The sequence below is a fragment of the Aquarana catesbeiana genome, linkage group LG04 (genome assembly GCF_042186555.1).
Source record: "Aquarana catesbeiana isolate 2022-GZ linkage group LG04, ASM4218655v1, whole genome shotgun sequence".
Taxonomy (NCBI): Eukaryota; Metazoa; Chordata; class Amphibia; order Anura; family Ranidae; genus Aquarana; species Aquarana catesbeiana.
The window spans coordinates 60733897-60761272 of NC_133327.1; the positions used below are offsets into that span (position 1 = coordinate 60733897).

Below are 27376 nucleotides of genomic sequence, written 5' to 3' on the forward strand. Positions count from 1 at the left end.
ATAGGCGGTGCTTTAAAAAAAAAAAAAAAAAAGACAGTTACCAGGTTAGAGTTACAGAGGAGGTCCTGTACTAGAATTATTGCTCTCACTCGGACGATCGTGGTGATACCTCACATGTGTGATTCAAACATCATTTACATATGCGGGCGCGACTTACATGTGCGTTTTCTTTGCTGCGCGAGCTTGTGCGCCGGGGGCGCTTAAAATTTTTTTTGGGGTGTTTTAGAATTTCTTTTATTTATTTTTATTCAATGTTTTTGTTACTTTAAAAAAAAAAATTTAACACTTTTATTGCTGTCACAAGAAATGTAAACATCCTTTGTGACAGTATTAAGTGATGACAGGTACTCTTTATGGAGAGATCGAGGGTCTAAAAGACCCCAAATCCTTCCTTTACACTTCAGCTAAAAACGGTGATTCTGAAAACTGTTATTTTTTTTAAACGGCGCAATTGGCAGCCGAGTAAACCAGAAGTTACATCACTTCCGTGTTTACAGAGAGAAGACTGGAACTAAGCCGTTTCCAGCTTCGTGCCAGTCTCTCTCTAGCAGGCGGAAGTGCCGGATCGCGGACCGGGTCTCCCGGTGGGACGGGAGGCACAGTAAAAGCGGCAGAAGGCGTGGAACATACACTCTCGCTCCTCTGGTGTAACAGCCGAGCTGTTATCCCTGAAATACCAGACCGCACGCTCTAAGACACGGTACCGAGTATAACCCCTGAAAGCTGAGATCGCATATATGTGTATGCTCGGCGGGAAGGGGTTAATCATCAACCATGTGAGTTGCTAAATGTTTTACCTTCATTAAATTTAACAATATTGCTACACTTAGAGGCTCCTCTCTTCTCCTTTATACTCTGTAGCTCCTGCTGGAGTTTGCTTCCAATCCCCTTGTGGAGGCTGCCATTTGTGGATGGTCATTTTATGGTTACAAAACCTATCACATTGCTATAATCTTTTTACATGGACTTTAAACTGAAGGACTTATGAATAAATAGTAAATTATTTCTTATGGGGAAATTTGCTTTGATATACAAGTGCTTTGAATTACAAGCATGTTTCTGGAACGAATTATGCTCACAATCCAAGGTTTTACTGTATATTAGTTTATGTATTTTAATAATAATTTTTCTTTCATAATATATTCATAATGTATTGTTTAGATATTCATAAAACCCATTAATGCATATATATTATCAGAATAAGGATTACAAATATGGAATCCTATTAAAAGTTTAACAGTATAGAAACTGTACTTGTGAAATAATACACAGGGTTAAATTCCACATTACCTAGTTCAAGGAATTTAAAGCTAAGGTAATTAGTGTATATTTTCTTAAAGTAATAGATCTTAGAAATCGCCACTATGTCTTGAGAGGTTGACATTAGTCTGATATAGTTTTGGATAGTTTATTGTGTTTTTTAAAGCTAAAGTCAAGAGGTTATTCAAGTATTAAATAAAGTCAAATTTTTATACAATACTGCCCCCTTTGGCCAATGGTGAATAAAGGAAACTACAATTTTTCCTATAAGGGTTATCCAGGAAATGATGTGTGTTTTATGTCACTCATGACGTGAAAGACATTTCCACACCCTATTTTAGCGGGATATAGAGACTGGTTACAGATGACAGTGGGGGTCTCAAGAAAGGCGGAGAGAATCTTGAGGAGACAGAAGGAGATCTTGAAACGGAGAGACAAGAGGAGAAAAACAAAGCACAGAGATGTAGTAATGAGGGTCAAAGAAGCCCTTTAGACATCCAATTGATACTTCTCAAAACAAGAGTCTTAAGCCATGGTAAAGTATTAATGTTTTTATTTTTACCTTTTGGCTAATTGAAGTTGTTTGAGCATATGCCTAACTAACCCAATCAAAATTGTTCAGTTTTGGAGTGAATTGAATTCTAACTGCAGTATGAATTTGTTAAGCTTTTAACCCAAGAGAGATACATATCTTGTTATATCTCACAAAACTGACTTCAAAGTCTTAGAATTGGATTAGTTATAGTATGTGTTGAACCATAAATTAATTTTAAATTTAATTTTATTTAAAAATGAGTCTTGGTTAAAATACTTTTGTATATGGTTAACAAAATTGTAAATTTCTTGTAAAAGAAGTTTAAACGGGTTGTAAACCCTTGTGGGATGCATTAAGGTGAAAAAAATGTCTTCTAGTGACCGGCCCCCCCATTTTACTCACCTGAGCCCTGGAATTTTCCACGGCGGAGACACTCTCTTCTTCTGCCCGGGGTTCTCGGCTCTTGATTGGATAGACTGATAGCTCCTGCTGCTGTCAATCAAATCCAATGGTGCGGGGGGCAGGGCCGTGTCCTACATTCAGCGTCTATGGATGCCGAATGCTGGACTTGGGAGCGCGCCCGCAAGGTAACCCCCCGGGAGAGCATTTCTCCTAGGGCAGTGGTTCTCAACCTTCCTATTGCCGTGACCCTTTCATAAAATTTCCCAAGTTGTGGGGACCCCTAACAGTAAAATTATTTTCATTGCTCCTTCATTGCTGTAATTTTGCGACTGTTATGAATCAAAATCTAAATATCTGATATGCAGGAGCCATCATTGCGCAATATTCCAAAAAAGATAATTTATTTAGCTTAAAACATGAACAGATGTACACTCACATGATAGGGTGTTGTTAGACCAGCACTATCCAACAATCCGACATACAGTTTGTATACGCCGCTCCGTGCTTGTAATCCGGCGTGCGTTCCACGCCTCATTTTCAGTGCGGGTCAGGGGCCGGATGTGACGTCAGGGTTGCTCCACTAGCCTCAACACTTCCCGATGATGCATACTTCATGCGAAACACGTTGAGGCAAGTGGATCGATGCCGACGTGACATCCAGCCCCTGACCCGCACCGAAAATGAGGCTTGGAATGCACGACTTCTAAGCACGGAGCGGCATATACAAACCGTACGTCGGATTGCTGGGCAGCCTTAGTAGCAGTCACCCTATCATGTGAGTGTACATCTGTTCGTGTTTTAAACTTTCAAGCTAGACACCAGGCCCCTCCTCTTCATCAAGTGCCCCCATGGAAATCCGTTTTCCGTGCCCGCACCTGAGTCCCTGTGCTGTGTCCATTGACACAGACAGCAGGACTAGTCCCCACCCCCCACATCACAGCTTTTGATTGACAGCAGCGTGAGCCAATGGCTCCTGCTGATATTAATCTGTCCAATGAAGAGAGCGACAGTGGCTGGAGCCATTGTGCTCATGCACATTGCTGGATCGTATCGGGCTCAGATCTGTGTATTTGGTCTGTGTATTTTGTATGGTACAATATGCCACATTTATTGCTAGAAAAATTGTTATATATGGTTTACTATCTGATTTATAGTAGATAAGCACTGCACATTATTTTATTTTATTTTTTAATTCTGTGAAGTGAATCACAAGGGTACAAGCAACTAGGAGTGAGGGAACTTCGCAATCAGCTGCCGACACTATATAATTTTTAACATTTTTACAACATGGGACATATTTCACAAAAGGTAAGTTAGCTCTCTAAAGAATGTTTTTCTTTTTTTCAGCTAAATTTCAGCTTAAAGGCTGGGTTCACACTGCAGACAGATGCGGTTGACAGCTGGGGTCCGGTGCGTCCCTGTTCTTCGTTTCAGGGACTAATGAGTACGGATGAGCCCGATGTTCGAGTCGAACATAAGTTCGACTCGAACATCGGGTTTTCGCCTGTTCGCCGAATAGCGAACAATTTGCAGTGGTCGCGGCAAATTCGAAAGCCGTGGAACACCGTTTAAAAGTCTATGGGAGATTAACATGAAAAATCAAAAGTGCTAATTTTAAAGGCTTATATGCATGCTATTGTCATAAAAATTGTTTTCGGGACCTGGGTCCTGCTCCAGGGGACATGTATCAATGCAAAAAAAAAAAAAAAAATCGGGAGCAGTGATTTTAATAATGCTTAAAGTGAAAAAATAAAAGTGACATATTCCTTTAAAATTCGTACCTGGGGGGTGTCTATAGTATGCCTGTAAAGTGGCGCATTTTTCCCATGTTTAGAACAGTCCCGCAGCAAAATGACATTTCTAAAGGAAAAAAAGTAATTTAAAACTACTCACGGCTGTAATGAATTGTTGGGTCTCGGCAATACAGAAAAAACCCCGAACCAAAATTTAAAAATAAAAAATTGTGTGGGGGCCCCCCCAAATTCCATACTAGGCCTTTCAGGTCTGGTATGGATATTAAGGGGAACCCTGTGCAAAATTAAAAAAACAAAATGGCATAGGGGTCCCACTCAAAATCCATACCAGACCCTTATCCGAGCACGCAACCACCTGGCAGGCCACAGGAAAAGAAGAGGGGACAAGAGAGCACCCCCCTCCTGAACCGTACTAGGCTCTGCATCTCCCCACCCCAGAGCACCTTGTCCCCATGTTAATAGGGACAAAGGCCTCATCCCTGCAAACCTTGCCCTTAAACAGGTGACCCGCCCCCCTCTGACGCCACAGGGAAACACCCGTGGCATCAGAGGGGGCGGGGTCACGCGTATGTTACCGGGTGGCCCCACCCTCAGCTATATAACAGCTGTCACAGCAGGAGACGCCCATGGAGGCAGAGCTGTTGCGGCATATTTTAGTTTTTTTTGGCAGCGCAAGTTGAATGGACATTGCTGGACTTTTTTGTTTTTTTTTATTTTTTAATAAAGGACTTGTTCCAAAATGTCTCCTGTCTTTTGTACCATTTTTGACATTTTTTTTGGTGAAATGGTAGGGGTACAATGTACCCGTTACCAATTCACATGGGGGGACCGGGATCTGGGGGTCTCCTTGTTAAAGGGGGCTTCCAGATTCTGATAAGCCCCCGCCCGCAGACCCCCACAACCACCGGGCAAGGGTTGTGGGGATGAGGCTCTTGTCCCCATCAACATGGGGACAAGATGCTTTGGGGTAGGGGGGTGCAGAGCTTCCCCTGCACCCATCCCCCCATGTTGAGGGCATGTGGCCTGGTATGGTTCAGGAGGGGGGGCACTCTCTTGTCCCCCCTTCTTTTCCTTCAGCCTGCCAGGTTGCGTGCTCGGATAAGGGTCTGATATGGATTTTTGGGGGGACCCCTAGGCCATTTTTTTTTTACATCTTGGCGCAGGGTTCCCCTTAAAATAGATACCATAAGGGTCTGGTATGGATTTTGAGAGGGACCCCTATGCCATTTTTTTTTAAATTGGTGCAGGGTTCCCCTTAATATCCATACCAGACCTGAAGGACCTGGTATGGAATTTGGGGGGACCCCCACGCAATTTTTTAAACATTTTGGTTCGGGGTTCCCCTTAATATTCATACCAGACCCAAAAGACCTGGTAATGGACTGGGGGGGCCCATGTCGTTTTTTTCAATGATTTTTATCTGTATTGCTGAGACCTGACAATTCATTACAGCCGCGATTAGTTTTAAATGACTTTTTTCCTTTAGAAATGTCATTTTGCTGCGGGACTGTTCTAAACACGGGAAAAATGCGCCACTTTACAGGCATACTATAGAAACCCCCCAGGTACAAAATTTAAAGGAATATTTCACTTTTATTGTTTTACTTTAAGCATTATTAAAATCACTGCTCCCGAACAAATGGCAGTTTTTAAAACTTTTTTTGCATTGATACATTTCCCCTGGGGCAGGACTCAGGTCCCCAAACACTTTTTATGACAATACCATGCATATAAGCCTTTAAAATGAGCACTTTTGGTTTTTCATGTTCATGTCCCATAGACTTTAACGGTGTTCGAACAAGTTTTTTGCCTATTTGCAAGTTCTGGTGTGAACTGAACCTGGGGGGTATTCGGCTCATCCTTATTAATGAGACTCAAATTTTTGCCTGAAATCAGACCTGAAACAGTGCCAAAGACACACAGGTCTCCTGTACAAGCCGCAACGGAGATATGTGAACCGGCTCCATAGAGAGCTGGTCACAATCTCCTGTCATGCGAATTGAATGCGGGGAAACTCACATCCAATTTGCACTAGTGTGAGCCCAGCCTAAATGAGAGGTATGCCCAAAGCTAATTTGGCTGTACTTCTATAGATCACAGGAGTGCAGTTCGTTTTGCACTCCTGTGACCCGGCTTCAGCCGACAGTGGGCTAAATGGACTGACATAACTCAGCCAGTGCAGGCTGGGGAAAAATCCCGACATTACAGACGGGATTTACCCAGATACCTGGACTAGCAGTTGGTTTAGCCTCTCTGCTGTGCCACTGGGAATCTGAGCTAGGTGCTCTCTCCCCTCCCCGGCCCGGCGGTGATCCAGTGAGTGCTGGAGGGCTAGATCAGAGAGCCACTGACTGACAGTCTCTGCTCTCACCCCAGAGCGGAGAGAGAAAACTGAGAGATCAGTGGTGCATCAATTTGAGGGGAGTTTTGTTAACCCTCATACTTCTCCTTTAACACTCTACTAAGGAAAGGTCCTTACCTGAAAACCCACTCTGGAAACTGGGAGCCATACACAAATCCTTCTTCAAAGGTTTGGAAATGCTCTAAAAATTCATTTATTGTGTCCCTGGTAGTAGGGCACACTCCTTTACCAAAGAGATTGTCCACCACGGCGGGGTACATGACTTGCCTGTCAATGAGAACAAGATACAACTTGGTTTTCTACTGTTCCTCTTTTTTCTTATTGACATATTCAATAAAACAGGTAAAGGGATGAAGTACATTACCCAATCAGAACTCACTCTACTGAAGTCAGACCAGCACAAAATGGACACTGAACTGGTAACTGCTTACTAGCAGTTGAGGGGGCGGTAAAACTCCATGGCTGAAACCAGTTTTTACCACCCCCGCCAACTGCTCCCACTTTAGCTGCAGAGGCAGCGGCTGGGGATGTACACATTCCACAGCCATGATGCTTTGCTTTGCAGCCACAGCAGGAATTATAACCCCCATCGCTTGCAGCAGACGTATCACCCACCAAAACGAGTGAAGTGGATGGGGTTGTTCTGCAATTGCCCAACAGCCACATGCAATGTATGTGGTTGCGGCAAGCTGGTACAAGATTCAAGGGGTTAAAGCAGGCGGTGAGGAGGTCATACAATGCCTCCTCACTTCCTGTCAAGTGCAAGTCTGAACAGTAATCCAGACGTGAATCGCTCTTTAGAGAGTAAAGTTAGTGTGAACGAGCCCAAAGATAGCTGCATTTTCCACTGATAGCCTCTGCCTCATTACCAGCTAGGAAAGTAATAAATGAGGAGCTGTTGAAATCACTTAATACAACAAAAATGCACATTTGGTTCTTTCACAGAGAGGGACAGAGTAGAAAACTGAGTAATTCCTTACAAACCATGGGTCTGTCCACACTGGCCATTGTCAATCTTTTTACCGCCCACTCATGACATAGTTTTCAGGTCCAGGGAACCCTCTACTAAAATTTTTACATTTACAGAAGATAGTACATCAGTGCAATCGGTAGGTTTTAGAGCAGACCATTCTCAAGCAGGGGTCCTCCAGTGGTTGCTAAGGGTTCCTTGAGCAATTTCTGATTCTCAGATAAGTAACCACTGACACCAATGATCATTTTAGCTTTGTGTTACCGGGGGATTCTTGCTCTGGGGGGGCTCAGCAGAAGGGAGAGGCCAGGAGCACCGGCAGGGGCCTGAGAAGGAGTATTGGGGCTGCTCTGTGCAAAACCATTGTTTTTTTTTTAAAAGCTGAACTTTTTTTTTTTTTTATAATCAAAGTTTGAGTTTTCAAACAATACAAAAGTGAACAGGAGGAATTTCAAGGGGTATAAATACTTTTTCAAGGCACTGTAATTGTTTTATTGCCATTATGTCCCTTACGAGTGTCACCAGTACTCACTCCCTGTACTGGTGGCACTCGTAATCTGAAACATATAAAATTGTTTCTGCATATCTTTAGGTCTTGTCTAGTATTAAGCTGCAAGACTTCTGGAAAGGGGTTGGCGATATAACAAAAAAAAACACGGATGTTAATCATGGCAAGAATCCAGCTTTAAGCCTTCGCTCTAGGCTGTCCAGGAAGAAAGCCAAACAATCGTTATATTCTTAATATCTAAAATTTAATTTGGCTTTATTATACATTATTCAGAGTATAAATTCCCTATAATTATAATTGTACGAATGGCAGACTTTGAGTTAATAACTAACAGATGTAACATTTAAACTAGAGTTCTCAATTTCTGAAAACTGTCAGGACTTTGATGGGTATTGTAAATATGATATATGATTCTAAGGGGTATTCTTATGTAACTGATATTCTGTTTGAAAGAGGCATTCTGAAATTAGTCTGAATGGCATCCTGCTGTTTAGTTAAGACTACTTCAAAGGCTTTCATCCACATCCTGTAGCCTGGTATAGACTAAAGTAAAACAGATGTTAAAATCTCATATTTCTACATTTTTCCCCCCATCCTTGTGGGGAGTGAAGGGGAGGTGATAGTAGGTGTATTCAGCGAGTGGATAGTTTGGGGCGCATTTTTCAAACAAAGGATGTGAGTTCTTACAAGGATAAGGCGTCATGAAGAAAGCTCTCTTGCATCTTGCCTGCTCTCTGAATAACATCTATTTCAGCACACAGACTTTTCTTCTGCATACATAGGGTTAATCTGCCATCTTTAAAAGCCACGAAGACAAAGACCACATGGTCTGCTGCATGTTTCAAGAACTTTATTTTCCTATCTTTGAAACAAACGAACTATACTTGAATCTTTTAATCATATATGAAGCAACACATTTATTCTGTACTATTTTTGTAAGTACTTTCCAATTTTTTGTGTGTACAATAAAACACAGTTTGATTTAAGCTGACTCAGACATAATTGAGAAGTCCATCTCACAATCATCATTATTTGAAGCTTTTACAATATTAAGCTTATTTTTACATTGGCTCAGCCAGCCAGCTAGTCAATTTTTGAAAGTTTTTTTTACCACTTTTTCCATTGAAAAGAGGGGAAAAGTGAGTACGGAAGGAAATTTTCAGAACGATTGAAAAGAACCTAGATGACAATTTGATCGATTGATTGTGAAGACCGGAGACTTTCAGACATACAGAAGTCTTGACAGAGTCCAGCAGAAAAAGTTTTATGTTTGGTGAGTAGCGAAATATGGATTTTATAAATGTATTAGCTGATGAAAGTACATTGGAATTTAAAGGTTTAGCGAAACATGTCTCTAACGCTGTTTTATGGAGGGAAATGTATGATCAATGTTTTCAGGCAAATACTGAAATTTTGAAGGCTAGATTCTCATTAGCTAAAACAAAGAAAAAATTACGTACTGTAATGAAGATAGTTACGGTTTTCAATACAATGGTTTTTGATGAGCCAAAAAAACAAATGATTTGTGTAGTGAATCAGTCAGCAAGTCAAAGTGTAACTGAAATTACGCAAACACGTGAGAATGTACCCATTGAACCTAGTTGTTCAAATTGTGCAACTTTTTGTACATATATTGAGCATTTAAAGAATGAAATAGAAATGCAGAATGTTACTATTTCAAAAAACAAACATATTTCGGTAATTACAAAGGGAGCTGAAAAAAAACATTCAGCAGCAGCAAAATCCTCGCTAATACCAGAATCTCATATTGAGCTAGAGGAACTGTCAGAAGGAGACATTCGAAAACAAAAGCTATTAGAGCGTCTAAACTTAAATTGCAAATACACGATCAGTTGATGAAAATTTTGAAAGATGTCCTGCATTATGATTTGAGAGCAGATGTGTTTTACAACGGGGATGTCTTTGAAAGTTTTTCTGATCGTTTCAATTTGACTGATGAGCAAAGGAATAAAATTTTCTGTTTATGGGTTCCTAATCATATAGCAAGACGTTTAATCAAAACACCCTATCTTGATAATTATGGAACTGAAGTTCATACTGATGCATCTGACAGATTGTGACATCTGTCAATGTGTATTACTGGGGAAGAAACCCCGACAGCTGAGATATTGGATTCTTTAAAAGTAACAATACATAACGATCCATTTCATTTTCGTGAAACATTTGCAAAGTCATTCAAAATGGTATATGCAGTGGAAGATGAGAATTCTGCATTAATAAGGGCATCAATGGCGTTAGCTAGTCAAATAGAAACTCTGGATGATGCAACTTCAGTTATAGATCTTGTAAGAAGACAATTGAAGAGGAGTAATTTGTCATTCTGTCATTTCTGTTATTCGGAATAGCAATTTTGACAGAAACACTCAGACTAATGTTAAAGTAGGCGATGCTGCCACCTTCAGAAACGACAGGGTAAGACAGTTTGATCATAAAAGGACAATTACTTGTTTCTTTTGTCAAAAGCTTGGCCATTATAAATCACAGTGTAGGAAGTATTTAAAACATATTGAGTTGAAAAACATTGAGAAAAAAATTGGATTGGTATCCACTAAACCTTCTGCCCCACCTTCAACAGAAGAAGTTAAAACTTTTTCTCCTTATGCCCCTCTGAGGAAAGAGCAAAAAGAGATTGGTATGAATATGAATGCACATTCAACCAGTGACAGCAGTGAGAGACAGCCATTGTTATCTTCTCCATGACAGATAGAGGAAAAAGAAATAGAATACCACTCTTTAGTTCCTGTAGCCCCTATATTTCAAGACAAGAGTGGTAGTCCTTATTTAAAAGCTAAAATTAATGGACAAAAAGTGAGAACTCTTTTAGACGCAGGTGCTCAGATTAGTGTCACTGGTTTGAAATGACCTGTTTTATCGGATGCAGCAATTTTTACAATTGTTGGGTTTAATGGAACAGGTGATACTCAAGCTAAAATGTGTAAAAATGTTTCTTTTGAAATCCCAGGTTATTTGCAAACTGAAATAGACACGTGGTTCTGTAAGGGATCTGAAAATATCATCAGAGCCGATATTTTGTATCAAAGAGGGTGGATTATTGATTTAGGCAATGGAGTGATTTGGAAAGGTTCAGCTAATCGTAAGCCTGTGGTAATTGATCCAGACGTTTATTCAGAAATGGGAAGCATATGTTTGACAGAAACAGTTGACACTGATTACAAATGGCCTGATACAGGAGAGAATTTGAAGTTAAAACAAGTGGTACAGTCACACAAAAAACTTTGGAGTAAAAAAAAGAAGGATGTTGGCTTATTTAAAGGTATTGAAGTTAACATTGAGGGCAAGGATCATCATTTCATGAAGCCATACAAATTACCACTAGATTCTGATGAACCTGTCTCAATGATCATTCAAGAGTTTTTGGAACAGGGTGTCATCAGGAAAGCAATTCCTTTGGCAAAAAGTTGTCAATATAAATTCTCATTTGTGCATAAAAATGTCCAATATGTTTTTACTAGATTTCAGCAAGGATATCATAGCTCCCCGTCTATATTTCATCAGGTGTTGGCAAATGGTTTATCAAGGTTCTCTAGACCCGATTGTTTAATTCAGTATGTAGATGACATACTTCTTTCAAGTGAAAATGAAGAGGAGCATTTGACTCTTCTAGCAGAACTGTTGACAATTCTGCAAGAGGAAGGTCTCAAGCTGAATACACGCAAAGTTCAGCACATGAAAAGAGAGGTAAAATTTCTAGGAATTTTGATTGGAGCAGGGAAGAAGCAGCCTTTACAGGAACATATAGAGGCTATTGCATCTTTGCCTGTACCAACAACATTCAAAGCATTGAGGCAATTTTTGGGATTGGTAAATTTTTCCAGAGATTTTATCGAGTCATTGGCAGAGAAGGCGAAACCGCTATATGACTTGTTAAAACATACAGAGGATAATGAATTTGGTCCCTGGACAGAAGTCCAGCAAAAAGCTTTTGAAATGTTGAAAAATTATTTGCAGTCAGCCCCTGCATTAGCGACAGTGGATAAACAGGCACCATTTGCTTTGCAAGTGCATGCTTCAGAGATTGCCATCTCAGCTGTTTTGCTTCAGAAACAGGGAGAAGATTAGAGAATTCTTGGGTATTTTTCACGTTTAATTAACCCAGTAGAGAGGGGATTAGATGAACGTGTTCGACAATTAGTGGGTGTACATTATGCAGTAAAAGCAACAGAGCATATTGTAGGATTTAACAAAATGATTTTGCAAACCCCACATAGTACCTTGAAGTTCCTTTTTGAGAAAAATGTTCCTGGAGTCTCCAACCAAAGATTTTTTCAATGGTTGTTGGCTCTGTCACCTAAACAAATACAGGTTGAACACAATGCCAAGTACCGTATTTATCAGCGTATAACACACACTTTTTTCCCCTTAAAATCAGGGGAAAATCGTGGGTGCGTGTTATACGCCGATCCCCACTGTCTGAGCCAAAAAAGAGCGAGCGCTGCCGAAAAAGAGCGCGCGCCATCGAAAAAGACCAAGCCGAGTGTTCGGCTCCGCTCGCAGTCATGCTGCTCCGCCTCCCTGCTGTTTCAGAGAGGATGAGAGGAGCGAGTGCTGCCGAAAAAGACCGAGCCGAGTGTACTGTGTACTCAGGTCGGCTCCGCTCGCAGTCCCGCCCAGCTCGTATGATGGACATAACAAAGGTCCAATGGCGGGACTGCGAGCCAAGCCGAGCCGAGTACACAGTACACTCGGCTCGGTCTTTTTCGGCAGCGCTCGCTCCTCTCATCCTCTCTGAAACAGCAGGGAGGCGGGGCGGTGTGACAACCCGAGTACACAGGCTCAGCGGCAAATTTAAACAAATGTTGCAAACAGCACACGGCACTGGGCAAGGCTGCACTGGGCAAGGCTGCATATGACAATGGGCAAGGCTGAAAATGGACACTGTTCATTCTGCAACGATGGACAAGGCTGCAGATGAACACTGATGAGGCTGCATTGATGGGCATTTAAATGTAAGTTTTTTTTCCTTAAACTTCCCTCCTAAAAGTTTTTTTCCTTAAAATGTCCTCCTAAACTTGTGGTGCGTGTTATACGCCGATAAACACGGTATATCCTTCCTCAGTTGATGGAATACAATGGGCTAGAACATGAATGTTTGTGTGAAGTCCATTAAATACTTTCTCCTCTCTTTCGTAGAGAGGCAGAGAAAATTGATGAAGCTGTATTTGTTGATGGTTTGAGATATTGTATATGTCAGGTAATTATTACAGTGGGTATTCAATTTGGTATCCAAAGCGTAATCTTGACATACAACACAAGTTGCCAGGACATTTTTCAGCTACAACACAAGTTGCCAGGACATTTTTCAGCAGAACTTGAAGCAGTAAAAACTGTATTGACAATTGACAAGGAAGAGAATAGAGGCTCACTAGTGATTTATAGTGATAGCTCGTATGTTGTTCGTTCTCTTACTGATTACTTACCTATTTGGAAACTTAGAGATTTTGTAGATTCATCCAATAAGACTCTTGTGCAGAAAGAGACGCTAGAATCAGTTTTTGACCTTGCAGAGAGTAATCCTCTTGCATATGCTATTGTAAAAATTCCATCACATAAAAAAGATAATAGTGAGTTATCTGTAGGCAATAGGACAGCAGACGCATTAGCAAAGGAAGCAGCTGTGCATGGAGAGTTAGTAATTCAACCTGAAACAGTTTCAATTAATGTTGTGAAGAAAACAGACACACAGTTTCCTTCATTTTCAGAGGAACAAAAGAGGGACACGTCACTTTTTTCTTCTTCATCGGGCGACATAAGATCTTCCTTTGTTTGTGAAAGCAGGATCTTATGTCATGACTTAGACAGATTTCTGCGTCCTGTTATACCACAACACCTACAGGTGGAATTCACTAAATTCAACCATGACAGTTTAGGACACATTGGTAAGCAAAAATTACTTGAAATTCTCAAAGAGAAATTCTATTGGGACAAAATGGAAGAGACAGTAGACAGTGTAATTAAATCTTGTCTAATTTGTGCACAAGTGAATCCTAGACCAAAGGGTCAGAAACCTCCTTTACAAATAATTCCTCCAGCAGATGGACCTTGGTCTTCTATACAAATAGATTATATAGGGCCATTACCAACAGGAAAAAATGGATTCACATTTGCATTGGTTTTAGTTGATATTTTTTCAAAGAGGATCGAGATTCTTCCAGTACGCAAAGATGATGCTTTAACAACTGCTAGGATGTTGATTAATCATGTTTTTCCAGTCTGGGGTATACCAGCAAACCTCAGTAGTGACAGAGGATCCCATTTTACAGGTAAAATCATGCAGGCAATGTGTAAAATTTTGGGAATAGAACAGAGATTTCATGTACCATATCATCCAGGGCAGCACAGTGGTGTAGTGGTTAGCATGTTCACCTAGCAGCAATAGGGTCGCTGGTTCAAATCCCAACCACGACACCATCTTCCTGGAGTTTGCATATTCTCCCTGTGCCTGCGTGGGTTTCCTCCGGGTACTCCGGTTTCCTCCCACACTCCAAAGACATGCTGGTAGGTTAATTAGATCCTCTCGAAAAAATTGGCCAAAAATATGTGTATGTTGTATGTGTTTGTAAGAGCTTCGGAACCCCACGGAGCAAAGGACCGCGCTATACCGCAGATGGACACCGGCAGCAAAAAGCGCCCTGAGGTGATTCAGTTCGCATAGGTAGCACTATACAAGTCATTCATTCATTCATCCAGTCTGCAGGAATTGTTGAACGGATGAATAGGACTATTAAATCTAGAATTGCAAAAATGTTGTTTGACAGAGGAAATACTTGGGTTGATGTTCATTTTAATGGGTGTAAGAAGCACAATTTCTGCTGCTACAAAGTATTCTCCTTTTGAACTAATGACAGGAAGGAAAATGCCACTTGTGTTTCCCCATGAACCTCTTTTGTCTACACCCCAAAGGGAGGCAATAGAGAAGTAAAATAGGTTGCAGATGTTACAGGACAATTTGAACAGCATTTTGCCACATGCAGCTACTTGTGTGCAAAAAAAATGGTCCCTCCACACATTTCTAAGTTTGAGAAAGGAGGTCAGCTAAAACGTTTCAGGAAAAGTGGACCGTGGCAAAGTAATTTGGAAGGCCTATTTGACATCTTGGATGTTCAAGGGGTAATGGTACAGGTACAAAGACCTCTTAGTTCAGTGAAAAATGCACGTAGACAACACAAAACGTGATCACGTGAAACACTGATCAATGCAAACTTTATATTCCAAGATAATGATGCTGCATTTCTTTTTACAGGAAATAATTATAAAAATCTAACCTGGAGAAACTGTGGATTCCAAAGAGAAGAAAAGATGTCAGCTCAACAAAAGAAAGGTTTTAAAGAGAGAAGACTTATAGAATTCATCTTTTCTCTAGTGACAATTTTATCCGTGGTAAAATATATCACAAACTAATCAAATCGAGAATTTCCCCAATGGGGTTTTTTAAGCAGCAAGACATTAAGTAATGATATAAGAATGGAGCAGATCAGAAATTCAAGATAGATTCAAATATGCAATAGGTTTATTATAAAATACAAACTCTGGTTCACGTTAAACAACAACATAAACATCACTCATGGCCAAGAGGCCCCCAGGAGAACATATATCCAGTTACGTATACAAATTTAATATCCACATGAATATCCCGATGCATTTCGACCCAATCTGGTCTTCTTCAGGGGCATTTAGATTCTAGGGAAATATATCAAAATAAAATCGACTTAAAACTTTGGTCAATATACAAAGCATTTTTACAACATTTTAATTTGTGCAGAAAAATGTCTCATCATATTTATGGAGGTATATTTACCATTAAGTAGATGATAATATATATACACATATGACTAGATCAAATCAACACTTTTATGCATTTAATTTCATATGTTTTTTCTAACATCATGTTTTGGCATGCAGTGTTCATTTCCCATAAACCATCGCCTCCCACTCCGTGTCACTGGGTGAGTGTTCCCCTTTACTTCTGGCTTCCCGGCACGTGAGGAGAGACACAATTAATTTTGTGGTTCTCCCCATTGTGTTTCCCACAGATAGGCCCCTTTGCCAGGGCCACTGTGGGGAGCCTACTTCGTGCCGGCGGCGTTCTGTGATCACCGCTGGACTGTCGGTGACGTCACGCGTGTGCGGGTCATCCCACACACGCGTGTGACGTCACGCAATTGCGTCAGAGGTGACGGCTCACGCCAGGGCTCACGCCTTACGGAACGCCGAGGGGGCCACACAGATGCCGCAGGATTAGCAGTGCGGACGTGTGGGGGAGTTTGTGACGGGGAGGAGTCTGACACCTGCAACTTGTAGGCAATCCTTTGAGACAATACAAATTGGCAGTTCCCAGATGATCCTGAGGTGATCTCGGGAATGCCGCCATTACACACTAGATGAAGTTAGCACTAGGTAAGTGCAGCGCTTTGAACATACTAGACTGGCTGACATCAGTACTTCTGTGAATTGATTATTTACCCACACTTTTCCCTCTTTGGGCTCTCTACTATTACTATTTAGTACAGCTACTTCACTTCCTTATTATTGCAACATACATGGTTTTGCCAATACCTCAACACTTGCACCCAACCTCAATACACTCTTTATTTTGTTCAGCCTAACCAATACATGGATTCTTTCACAGTCATAGGCACTAATACATGGATTTTTTCACCGTTATAGGCACTTAACATACACTTCAAAGTTTTCATCAGTTTTTGGTTTGTCATCAACACCTTTTTTGTTTTCCCACATTATTTTTTAGTGTTTTGCAACATGTTTTTATATCATTCCCACACATTTGTTATCATCACATGTTGCACACCCAGTACACTCACTTTCACATTTTGATTAAATCGGGCATTATATTCCATTTATTATATTTCCATTCAATATATTCCATTTATACTAATCCTAATTAAACTATAATCTATCCAACCCATGATTAAATCATACATTAAAATTAATAGGTCCAATCAATATGAGTTAACATTTTGCTGCAGTACAGGCCAGTCTGAAGTCGCTTAACTGCACTAGATATTTTTAGAATACCCAAATAATACAGTCTTTCAATACCTAATTGCAGGTGCCTTGCCCCCCGTCCTCTCCTCCTGTTCCAAGTGTGTGGCCCCTTGCAAGTCCGATGGACTGTGGATGCGCCTGGAGGGCGCGGAGGGGGTATGCGTGGTCATTGGGATCTCTGAACTTGAATGTTTTTAACAACCTGGTTTGTGTGATGCATCCTCACTTTATCATCTACTTAAGGTAAATATACCTCCATAAATATGATGAGACATTTTTCTGCACAATTTAAAATGTTGTAAAAATGCTTTGTATATTGACCAAAGTTTTAAGTCAATTTTATTTTGATATATTTCCTTAGAATCTAAATGCCCCTGAAGAAGACCAGATTGGGTCGAAATGCATTGGGGTATTCATGTGGATATTAAATTTGTATACGTGGGGGGGGCGTGACCGGATGCCAGAGTGAGAGGCGGTGCTAGCGGTCTCCCTCTGGCCTGATGCCTCCGTGACCACCCGCACCAGCCTGGCAGATTAAGCCCAGCCGGAAGCACTTCTCGTTCGCTGCAGAGTCTGGGGCTCGTCTAGCTGCCTGGCTCCCCTCAATCTTGCCTGTGCCTGCAGGTGCCGCTGGAACGCCGTCGCTACTGTTTGGACAGCGGCGCCAACGACCCCCTCTTTGGAGCGGCGAGGAGCGGCGAGGAGAGCGTAAGACGCCGGCCATGTTTGGCAGGGTTGCCGGGGCGACGGCTCCGACGCTAGAGGCTCCGGCGGCGTTCATTGACAGTGGAAGAAGCGACCAGTGGGGAACGTCCCTGCACTGCCCAGGTAGCCTGGCAGTACTAAGGTATTGAGCACTACACAGGAGGCGGACTGTCTCTGCTTTTCTTCTCTCTCTCTCACTGGGGGCTGAATTACTGCCTGAAGCAGTGGGGTTGAGGTCCAGGCAACCTATCCTGTGATTAAAAGGTGGCTTATCCTTGTGGGGGAGAGGAACACCCTGCTGGCTGAAGCTGGTATACACATTTAAAGCAAATGTTTATTTATGGCAGAGAAATAACAGCTTGATAATACGGAATTGTCCATTATACTAGGCCGGGTGCTAGTCCTGCTTGCAACCAAACATTAGAAAAATATAACTGGGACTGTGTTATTATTATTATTACTATTTTGATCTGAGAAAAGGAAGGGAAAGGCTAACTTGATGAGCCGTTAAAACCCCATAATTGTCCTCCTTTGGATTATATAACAAGCCATGACTAGAAAAAAAGGAGAGGAGCCGCAGCCGCACGAGAATACTAGTTCTCAAATCACTCGTACATCAAAAGAAAAGGGGAACCAGGCAGCAGCAGCGGCCAAGTTGGAAAAGTTTGCGCATCCCTCGACCTTATCACCATCTAAAAGCACCTCCCACCAGCAGGAGAAATCTCAAGTGGGGGGCTCTGGGGACAGGAAGAGCTTAGGAAAAGGGCCGACGGTAACACACACAACAAAAACCGTGAGCAATAAAGGCTCTGCGGGCGAACCCTTGGGAATGGCAACTAGCATTGCCATCGAGCAAAATATATCTTTAACAGCGGAGCCTACATTGAAAGATGTCCTATGCGCTGTTAATTCCTGTAAAGCCTCCCTAAGTGAACTGTGCGACCAGCTGAAGGGGTTAAATGAAGAGCTAATTACAGTAAGCCAAGAATTACAAAGGACTGCTGCTAGAACAACTATTCTAGAGGAGAGGATGAGCCAGGTTGAGGATGATCTGGCCCCACTGAAGCAAGAGCTTAAAGCAATGAAAACGCAGGTTGACCTGCATAAAGCTAAGATGGAGGAAATGGAAAATAGGTCTCGCAGGAACAACGTACGGGTGGTAGGCTTACCGGAGCGGTGTGAGGGTCCCCACCCCGAAGAGTTTATGGAGAAGTGGCTTAGGGGAACATTCGGGACGGAAACCTTTTCGCACCTCTTTTCCATTGAAAGAGCCCACAGAGTGCCAACTAGGCCCCCGCCACCAGGAGGATACCCCAGACCAATAATTATGAAACTCCTCAACTACAGGGATAAGGCCACATTGATGCGCAGGGCTAGAGAGAAAGGGGATGTTTCACACAACGGGGCAAAAATTTTATTTTTCCCCGACTACTCCCCAGACCTGCAGAAACGAAGGGCCGAATTTAGGGACATTAAGCACAAACTACGGGACTATAAAGTAGAATATGCCCTGTTGTATCCGGCACGCTTGCGCATTACTGCCCTAGGGGCCACTCATTTCTTTGACACAACGGCAGGGGCAACAAAATGGCTCGAAGACAACAAAACGACTTTACAGAGCTAGGGGTTCTATAAGGCTGGTTAAATCATTATGCTTTATTTTGTTTTGGTTTCCTTTTTTTGTCTTTTTTTTTTTTTTTTTTTTTATTTTATCATCATATAGCGGATGGCACGGGGGGGCGTGATGGATGGAAGTACGGATGAAGAATGTGGTTTTACTAGGCTTATACACTTTTAGTATCGATCTGATGTTTTGGAATTGGGTTGGGGGAGGGGGGGAGGAGTTTGGAAGTGTGTCACGATGCACTTGGTCAGTATATGAGTGAGGAGTTTTTTTTTTTTTTTTTTTGAATGGTTGGAAGGGAGTAAAACGGTCACATGTACAGCCCTCAGGGCTGGCCTAGCTAGGCAGGAGGGGGAGACACGAAAAGGGGTGGGGAAAGGGGGGATGGGTCAGGTTAAAGTTGGGGGGGGGGGAGGGGGGTAGGTTAAATAGAGGGAGGGGAGGGGGGTGCACAATAAATTATGGGGTAAGATACTGTGGTGAACGAAAGGCACACGTATTCAGGGGGAGAGGGTCTACAAAAATAAAGCACATTTGCACATGTTGTTTACATTTACAATTAAATAACACTGGAGGAGGGGGCGGAGCGGTCCCTGGACGTGGGGGCCCTCACCCCCTCACCTTATTTTTCTCTTTTCTTATTTTTAATATAACCACAGAGACTATGGCAAGTTCTGTAGACACAATTGCACAAATGAATTGCTCTTATTTTTTTGAGGGGTTAGTTATTTTTTTTCTTTTCCTTTTTTCCTTTTTTTGTAAATGCCATTTAAAACCTTAAAAATAGGCTCGTGGAATATTAGGGGTATGAGTGACCCTGTCAAGAGGGCAGCTGTATTTTTGGTGATGGAAAATTATGGTGTCGAACTGGTTTGCCTGCAGGAAACCCACCTCACTAACGAGACTAAATTATATGTTCGGAGCAACAAATTCCAAGAACAGTATCACTCGGTTCATACCTCTTATTCAAGAGGGGTGAGTATCTTGGTGAGGAGAGGTACCTAATTTTCCTGCAGGGAAGCTAGGATAGACACGTTGGGAAGGTATGTTTTTCTGAGTTGTGTTGTGGAAAATAGACCTCTGGTGATAGCAAATGTTTATATCCCTCCTCCGTTTAAAACAGAGATCATGCTGGATCTGTTGGAGTTTGTGGATGGTATGGTGGGTATTCCTATAATAGCGGTGGGCGATTTTAATGCAGTTTTAGATAGCAGCATGGATCGATTTCCGCCTGTGTCCCGCGCGGAAAGAGTACCAGAGGGGCGATTAGCCCAACTGCTTGTAGAGATTGGATGGCGTGATCTGTGGAGATCTCATAATCCAAACATTCGGCAGTATTCCTGCCACTCAGGGTCATATTCTACTCTCTTGCGCATAGACATGGCAGTGGGTAATAATGAAGCCTTGCGATTAATAGGAAATATAGAATACAGACCGAGGGGAATATCGGACCACTCACCCCTGACTTTGACTCTAAATCTAAGCATCGGAACCAGTCAGAAGAGGTGGACAATAAACCCACTATGGCTGGACCTGATCAGTAGTCCAACAGAAATATCCTCTAAGTTAAAAGAGTTTGTAACATTTAACTCAGGCACAGCACCGGTAGGAGTGGTGTGGGACACCCTAAAAGCATACCTTAGGGGACTACTACATCAGCAGGTCGCCATGGCAAAAAAAACATCAAGGGACTGGGAGGCGAGGGCCAGCAGGGAAGCCATGGAAGCAGAAGTGCAGTATGTGTTAGACCCAACCCCAGAAAAACAGGAGATTTGGCTCAACAAACAACAAGAGTATAAGGAGGTAATCAACAGAAGAGTAGAGAACAAGAGACTTTTCCAGAAACAAAATTATTTTGGGGAGGGAGAGAAAGTAGGCCGGATGCTCGCCCTTTTAATTAGGTCCAATCTATTCTCACCAACTATCTCCTCAATTAAATCATCGACTGGAAACATTACATCTGACCCGGTCGAGGTTTTAGAAACTTTCTCCATATTTTATAGAGACCTGTACCGGTCCCGCCAGGGCTTGAACCAGCGCGAGATGGACAGGTTTTTGGAGGGAGTAGACCTGCCCATACTCTCGGAGAGGGATAGAAGCGAGGCGGATTCCCCTCTGACCCTGGAGGAGCTACAAAAGGCAGTTGCAGAATTGTCAGGTCAGAAATCTCCGGGCCCGGACGGGCTACCACTGGAGATTTATAGGAAATATGGGGAGATTCTGCTCCCGGAGCTCCTAAAAGTGCTAGAACAGACGACCAGGGATGGTAGGTTGCCCTTATCAATGTCAGAGGCTGATATAGTAGTGATCCCAAAGGAGGGGAAAGATCAATCGGAAGTTTCTTCATATAGACCAATATCACTGCTGTGCACAGATGTCAAGATCATCGCAAGGGTGCTGGCATCCAGGCTAAATAAATGTATTGACAAACTGGTGCACCCGGACCAATCGGGGTTTATCCCCGGTCGGTCCACCAGTACAAACATCAGAAGAGCTTATCTGAACCTACAGGTACCAACAGAGAATGTGGGATCCAGAGCCATACTGTCTCTGGATGCTGTTAAGGCTTTTGATAGCCTAGCGTGGGAATACCTCTGGAGGGTGCTAGAGAGGTTTGGATTCGGTCCTGTATTTATTAACTGGCTAAAAATTTTGTACAACCATCCAAGGGCAAGGCTCAAGATAAACGGTGAATACTCGGAAAGCTTTCCCCTCGAAAGAGGGACAAGACAGGGATGTCCCTTATCCCCTTTGTTGTTTGTGCTGGCCATGGAACCATTAGCGGGAGCAGTGAGATCATCTACGGAAATACAGGGATTTCAAAGAAAAGGGAGAGAAGAGAGAATAGCACTTTTTGCAGATGATATCATATTTTTCCTGGGGGACACGACCTCCTCGTTGGAGAAAGTGATGCATCTGGTAGAGGATTTTGGAAAGTTTTCGGGATTAGTTATCAACTGGGAGAAGTCATCGCTTCTACCGGTAGATTCAGTGGCCAACTCCACTCCAATGTGTCTGCCTCACCTGAAGATCACAGAGAAAATGAAATACCTTGGTGTGGTGCTGTCTAAGGACCCCGGTACGTTTATCAAGGATAACTTGATCCCCCTCTTACTAAAATTTAAGAGGAAACGTGATATTTGGAACAGACTCCCCTTGTCTGTGGCGGGCTGAGCCAATTTGATAAAAATGGTCTGGATGCCGCAGTTGTTATACCTACTTCATAATTCCCCAGTTTGGATTGGAGGGAAGTGGTTTCAAAAGATTCAATCCCTTTTTAGGGAATTAATATGGAAAAAAGGGCAGGCTAGGATCGGCCTACAAAAACTGCAGCGCCCCGACACGGAGGGGGGACTGGGGGTTCCACAACCATTTATGTACTATTTGGCAGCCCAGCTACAACAATTGGGAGGATGTGCCACTGAGAGAGGGGGAAACAATAACGTTAAAATCATTCTACAGGGGAATCCGCACAGCTCATTAGTGGGAGCACTGGAGGCAGACTCGCTACAAGGAGAAATCCCGACATTTAAAATGATCACCAGGGTCTGGCAGGCAGCTAAGAAAACAATGGGGTATAAAGGAATATCAGAACATGCGCCATTGTGGAATAATAAGCGATTGCATGAACTATCAACAGTAGATAGGAATAGATCGTGGGAAAGTTGTGGGATAAGCTGGTTGATACAACTATATGAAGGGGATACTCTGAAATCCTTTGAGGACCTAAGACACGAGTATGGGATACCAAACCAGGTATTCTACAGTTACTTGCAGATCAGGCATGCTCTTAGCATGCAGTTTAGTAGGCAACCCCCAGTATGGTGTAGGACCCCACTCCTACAGACAATAATTAAATCAGAGACCACCAAAGGCTTAATTTCAGAGATATACTCCCAATTAACAAAGAGAGGAAACACGAAGGCAGGCCTATCAGGGGGAAGGGGTAAATGGGCGGCCGACGTGGGGGAGATAAGGGACGAGCAATGGGAGAGGATTCTTGAGTTTGGATCAGAGGTGTCGGTCTCTCCCTCACAAAAAGCCTCCCACTTGATGCTGTTACACAGATCTTACCACACACCAAAAAGGCTGTTTATGTTTGGCCGTAGAATCAATGATGAGTGCCCTAGATGCAGAGGAACAGGTGACCTAATTCACATGGTTTGGAGGTGCCCAAAACTAGTAAGGTACTGGACTGAGATTATAAAGAAAATAAATGCTACGTTTAGAGTGGACTTAAAGCCCGATCCCAAAATCTGTGTGCTGGGCTACGTCAGTAGTGGATTGAGGGATAGAAGTACAGCCGTAGCGATAGCAAGATGCTTGTTTCAAGCTAGAAAATTAATTGCACAAGCATGGCAATCAAGCACACCTCCAACCCCGGAAGTTTGGGTCGGAACGGTTAACTCCACAATATGGAGCGAAAGGACATTCTATATAAGGCTAGGCAATTATAAAACGTTCGTGAAACTATGGAACCCATGGGTCCAAGCAATGCCATGCTCTTTTCCAGTGTTACTTTAGTGCCGAGGGCAATTGTCTCTTCACCAAGGCAGAGATGTTGCACCATAGTCTAGAGACCCGAAGTTAAGAGAGAATAAGGGAAAAAATAATAGCTAGATATAAGGCGTGCATCGGAATAGTGAGCGCAGGTTAATGGGGGGAGGGGGTGGGGGTGGGGTTCACTAGTTTGGGCAGTTTGGAAAAAGTAAAGAAAAATACTGCCATATATGTAAACAGTAAAAGATTGCGTGGCAGGCTGGCCGGGACATATATGGCGGGTGTGATCTTTTTTTTTTCTTTTTCCCGTTTCCTTTATGTCACACTTTTGTATAACTGTAATCTTACATACTGAATGTATAAATTAAGAGAAAAATCTGAATGGCCACAATGATGTGACTCGGCAAGAGACAAATATGACCATCAATCTGAAAGATGTCTCTGAATCAAGGTAACTGAGGTGGTCGAAAAAAAAAAAAATTATACGTAACTGGATATATGTTCTCCTGGGGGCCTCTTGGCCATGAGTGATGTTTATGTTGTTGTTTGTTAAACGTGAACCAGAGTTTGTATTTTATAATAAACCTATTGCATATTTGAATCTATCTTGAATTTCTGATCTGCTCCATTCTTATATCATTACTTAATGTCTTGCTGCTTAAAAAACCCCTTGGGGAAATTCTCGATTTTTTTGTATCCTTTTTTTGGGTTATGCAGCCCCGGGTACTCTCACATATGTGTTTTTTCTAGTTTTTTAATATATCACAAACTGTTCCAGCTATGCAGAGATTAACAGGATTGAAGAATTACACAACAAAGACATTACATTATTCAGAAACAAAAGAGATGTAGACATTGATGTCAATACAGATGACAAAAATGATAAAAACACCGATATCAATACAGAGGACAAAAATGGTAAAGATATTGATATTAATACACATGAGTGACATCATGATTTTAGATATGTTGATATTAATACAGCAGAAGATTTGTATGAATATGTATGCGTAAGACAGGGATATGATTCCTGTATGCAATTGTATTTCATTCATAGCAATAATATTGAAGTCAACGTTAAAATAGAATCCAAAACAATTTTGTTAAAATGCAGGGATCTTATAGACTAAACAACAAAACCGGAACTTGTGAATGTAATATATTGTGGAGGAGTTTCTGGTCTATATATTTAACCGGTTCAATACCGGGCAATTTCACTCCCTTCCTTCCCAGGCCAATTTTTAGTTTTCAGCACTGTCGCACTTTAAACGTCAATTGCGCGGTCGTGCGACGTTGTACCCAAAAGAAATTGACGTCCTTTTTTTCACCACAAATAGAGCTTTTTTTTGGTGGTATTTGATCGCCTCTGCGGTTTTTATTTTTTGCGCTATAAACAAAAGAAGAGCGACAATTTTGAAAAAAACACAATATTTTTTACTTTTTGCTATAATAAATATCCCAATTTTTTTTTTTTAAAACACATTTTTTCCTCAGTTTAGGCCGATACGTATTCTCCTACATATTTTTGGTAAAAAAAAAAATCGCAATTACCGTATATTGATTGGTTTGCGCAAAAGTTATAGCGTCTACAAAATTATGGCATTTTTAAAAAAAAAATATTTTTTAATTTTTTTTAGCGGAGATCGCGATTTTTTTTGGTGACTGCGACATTATGGCGGACACATCGGACACTTTTGACACATTTTTGGGACCAATCACATTTATACAGCGATCAATGCTATAAAATTGCATTGATTACTGTGTAAATGTGACAGGCAGTGAAGGGGTTAACCACTAGGGGGCGGGGAGGGGTTAATATGTTTCCTAGGGAATGATTCTAACTGAAGGGGGAGGGGACGCACTAGGGGAGGAGACCGATCTGTGTTCCTCCGGTCTGGGAACACAGATCGCTCTCCTCAGAGCTGACAGGCTGTGGATCTGTGTGTTTACACACACAGATCCACATGCCGGCCCGGTTAACGGGCAATCGCGGGTGCCCGGCGGACATCGCGGCCGCCGGGCACACGCACCGGGTCCCGAGGAATGCGGCGGGCGCGCGCGCCCCCTAGACGGCTGGGAATCCCAGGACGTCATATGACGGCCACCCAGGATGGGAGATCCCATCTGTGGACGTCATATGACTATGGGCGGGTAGGGAAGTGGTTAAAAGGTAATGACTCAACAATTTGGTCTGGAGATGTTACAAATATTATGTCAAGATCTGGGAAAATACTTTATCCCTTAGATCAATTTTATTACCTTTTTCAAAGTTTCGTAAAAATATTAGATCCAGAACATTTAAATATACCGTATTTATCGGCGTATAACACGCGCCGGCGTATAACACGCACCCCAAGTTTAGGAGGGAATTTTAAGGAAAAAAACTTTTAGGAGGGAAGTTTAAGGAAAAAAACTTACATTTAAATGCCCATCAATGCAGCCTCATCAGTGTCCATCTGCAACCTTGTCAGTGTCCATCTGTAGCCTTGTCCCTTATTGCAGCCCTGTCCCCCATTGCAGCATTGTCCCCCATTGCAGCCTTGTCCCCCATTGCAGCCTTGTCAGTGTCCATCTGTAATCTTGTCCCCCATTGCAGCCTTGTCAGTGTCCATCTGTAGCCTTGCCCTTCGTTTGCAGAAATCTGTAGTTTGAAAATGGCGCCGCCATTCTCGGCGGCTTTCGGCGGCTCACGCGGGACTGTGAGAGCCGCCGCGAATGGGCGAAAGCTGCCGAGAGCCGCCGAGAATGGCCGAAAGCCGCCGCAAAAAGCAGAAAGCCGCCGAGAGTGGCCAAAAGGCTCACAATCGGCAGGGGAACTGCGTATAACACGCACACACGATTTTCCCCTGATTTTAAGGGAAAAAAGGTGTGTTATACGCCGATAAATACGGTAATTGGAGATGAAAAAGGGGACGTTGTAAGAACATGGGATTTTAAAGTAACAAGAAAATTAACTCAAATAAGTGTTAAAATTAGTATTTCTGTAGTCGATATGATTGTACAGAAATTATTTTTCCACAATCTTTAAAAATTATTGAAGACAAAGATACTTTGCATTTGATATGTAATACAAAAATATATTTACCTCAAAATTCATTGCTAACTTGGAAAAAGAATGGTGAATTTTTGGGTAGTTTTCCTCACAGTTCTACTATCATAATTCATAAAGGAATTTTTGGTAGTGTGAATTGGATCAAAAATACATTTGTTTATCAACAAATGAGTGTATCTTTGAATGATACTGGTATATATGAATGTTACATATCAATAGGAAATTATCCGGTGAAATGTGCTAACGCAAGTGTTATTGTAATATCTCCAAGGAAAACTCCATGTATTAATAAGAAAAGTGTCCTGTCAAATCCATTTCAGATTAACCATTTACAATCCAGAACTCTTTTGAGAAAGGGAAAGTTTGTGGAACTTTAATTTTTCAGAAAGGAAAATTTCTACAAGATTTCCACAATGTCAAGGACATTTGGTTAATATGGAATTGGGTATTGAAAGATGGTTTGGAATATTAGAAACCATACCAGAAATAAGCGTGGTATTGTTGAAGGTATTTTAGGCTATGTTTCCACTAGTGCGTCCCCAAAGTCGCGCGATTTTGCCGCGATATTTTACCGCGACTTTTTACCGCGATTTGAAGCAATGCCTGTATCTATGGACCTCAAGTCGCATCAAAGTGGGACCAAAGTAGTGCAGGGACTA

At 42.1% G+C, this 27376-nt stretch overlaps 1 protein-coding gene across 2 annotated transcripts in view; it reads right to left on the reverse strand.

The window, feature by feature from the left end:
• Positions 1-27376, reverse strand: part of LOC141139289 (24-hydroxycholesterol 7-alpha-hydroxylase-like) — a 224264-nt gene that overhangs the window by 138644 nt on the left and 58244 nt on the right. Inside the window, exon 4 of one of the 2 annotated variants that reach the window (XM_073625253.1) lies at positions 6431-6580. The exons of the other annotated variant lie outside the window; for it this stretch is intronic. Coding sequence (XP_073481354.1) covers positions 6431-6580 — 150 coding nt within the window. The remainder of the gene's footprint in view (positions 1-6430; positions 6581-27376) is intronic. 2 annotated transcript variants of the gene reach the window in all.